General features: G+C 34.8%; 1 protein-coding gene across 2 annotated transcripts in view; it reads left to right on the plus strand.

Annotated features, from left to right (window-relative positions):
- LOC119589123 (molt-inhibiting hormone-like) overlaps positions 1-2,433 on the plus strand; it is a 34,746-nt gene that overhangs the window by 24,877 nt on the left and 7,436 nt on the right. Inside the window, exon 3 of one of the 2 annotated variants that reach the window (XM_037937699.1) lies at positions 870-977. In XM_037937699.1, the coding sequence (XP_037793627.1) occupies positions 870-975 (106 nt within the window). In that variant the 3' untranslated portion in view covers positions 976-977. Of the gene's footprint in view, positions 1-869; positions 1,186-2,433 lie in introns of those variants that run through there. The other variant, XM_037937698.1, reaches the window with a different exon arrangement.

A 2,433-nucleotide genomic window follows, 5' to 3' on the forward strand; every position in this document is an offset into this window, starting at 1 on the left:
AAGAAAGAAAAAATATGGGGTAGTTTAAAGAGAAGAGACACATTCCGAAAATAAATGAGAGAAAGTAAAAATAACTTCATGAAAATATTTATAGCACGTTACAGAAAGGAATAAAATTTCACTCTTTAAAAAATGGAAGGTTGGAACTCATACTGTATGGCGGTAATTAGTGGCTTAGTCACGGCAACATGTATATAAAGGTGGAAGCAGATAGTCACAGCACTGCATTCAGGATACACTTCCATTTCGGGACAGCTTGATTTTACTTTGAGTCTGCGCGTATTCCCCTATGTACCACTTGGCAATTGTAAGGGGGTTAACAGAATTGTATGTATGTGGAAATTGGTTCCTTAAAGGTTTAACAGAATTGTATGTATGTGGAAATTGGGTCCTTAATATTCTGGTGACCATCAATTCTTTGTTCATTTTGGTATCCACTATACGTCCTTTCATTCTTTCGCCGCAGAGGATATGGTTGGTGGTAGTGATTGTGCTGTTGGGGGATCGCCTCGGCAGTCTCATGGACGGCACCTGTAGAGGGAGAATGGGTAATCGTGAGATTACAACAAGGTTGATCGAGTTTGTGAGGACTGTGTTAATTCTTTCGATTACCGGGGTTTGGGAAGGCTTGTTGTAGGTGAGTTTGCATATAATTTCTAAAGGTTCATCCATAAGATATTGTTTAACGTTGAAATTTGCATAGGTAATAATATATGCTTAGGATGGAATTTGTGCATAATTTCTTCAGATAACTTATAAAAAAAATCTTAATAACATCTCTGTCATCAAAAACAAACACTACGAGATAATATGGAAAGCATAATTATCATCCAGAATACCTCTTTTCAACGCATTCTTTTCCACTGTAGAGATCGGTGCTTCTACAACGAATGGTTTCTGCTTTGTCTGAAGGCTGCCAACAGGGAGGACGAGATCGAAAATTTTAGAGTGTGGATAAGTATTCTGAACGCCTGAAAATGATTTTGAGAACAGAAGGCTTTCTGTTAGGTTAATGGTACCCACAAGTGACATTCCAGTCTGAGCCTACAAGGTCTAGCGGTCACGCAGAGCATGTACAGGAAAGATTACATGTGAAATATTGTTTGATCTGCAGTCTATCATGACCTAGATCCCTGTTTATTTTGCAGATCATATATTGCACTGATCTGAATTTGGAAAAAAAAACAGTAAGCAATATCTCTCATGTATTTTAATCTACAGGTATATTGTACGAGCATGATTTTTCATGTGTTATGACTGCTTCCTCATTTTTAAGATGAACATAAATAAACACTGAGAAATACTTACTATTTATTTTTTCCTTTCATACCTGGATTTTTTTTTTTACATATTCAAAGACAAATTTTGGTAGAGATGAACTGTGATGTACATATGGATTATTTTAAGTGGTAATATGAATTGAATAAATAAATATCAAATTCATATATTTATTCGTAAAACGCAGTATAATTTTACAGTTAAGCAATGAAAAAATAAAATCACAAAACACAAGAATTAAGCAGAAACAAATACATGATTAAGTTAAGAAAAACATCTTGTAAGTCGGCCTTATCTAGCTTATACATACATCTTTTGAGTAAATCATTGATTTCTAAGGTCAGACCACAAGTCAAAGTACCCTCTTGAAATAGTAGTAGTTCCCTTTGACAAGGCTGCATCTCTAATCAAAATAATTATTACTGCGCTTTATCTTTCCTTTGGATATGAAAGACTATTCTGATAATACTCAGTGAATATTTTCCCAATAATAGTACACATTCCTACATATATATTTTAAAGTCGGTTTCGGAATTAGAGCTCGTCGTTTGTCAAATGATCTGATTAACAATGTACTTAGTTTTAAGACGTTATCCAGGATACGCCATTGCCCTTAGATCAACCGACTTTGTCACTGCACATAACAGCATCATTGCAGTACCAAATCTCTCCTCTCCACCGTAAAGATGTTGGAGAACCATTCAATGACAATACAGCCAATTTTGAAATAATAAAACGCTTCTAAGTACATTTGTCGCCAATTTCACTAACACTTTGTATAACCATTGCCACAATGAGGGTGCCAAAGTCCGATTCTAGGTTGCGCCCCATTATTAATAGTAGAGTCAATTGTAATTCCATGTGGGAATGCATGTTTATGGACCGAGTATTGCATGAATTTTGCATTTCTAATTATATATTTTTGGATCATAAGCATTTATCCATCGATTAATATGTTTTATTCTTATTTCCAAATGTTGTTTAATAGTATTTCCTAAACAATGAGAAGAAATAAGCATGCAGTTATCAAATGCTTCGTCAATCACTTATTCAGCGTAAGTAACTGGTAAGCGGCACAGTAGAATATTGCACAATATATTATCAACATTGTTCTAGGGTTGACGACAAAAGAGATCTGTACTTTGTAACCATGTA

The sequence above is a fragment of the Penaeus monodon genome, chromosome 25, assembly GCF_015228065.2.
Source record: "Penaeus monodon isolate SGIC_2016 chromosome 25, NSTDA_Pmon_1, whole genome shotgun sequence".
Classification (NCBI taxonomy): domain Eukaryota; kingdom Metazoa; phylum Arthropoda; class Malacostraca; order Decapoda; family Penaeidae; genus Penaeus; species Penaeus monodon.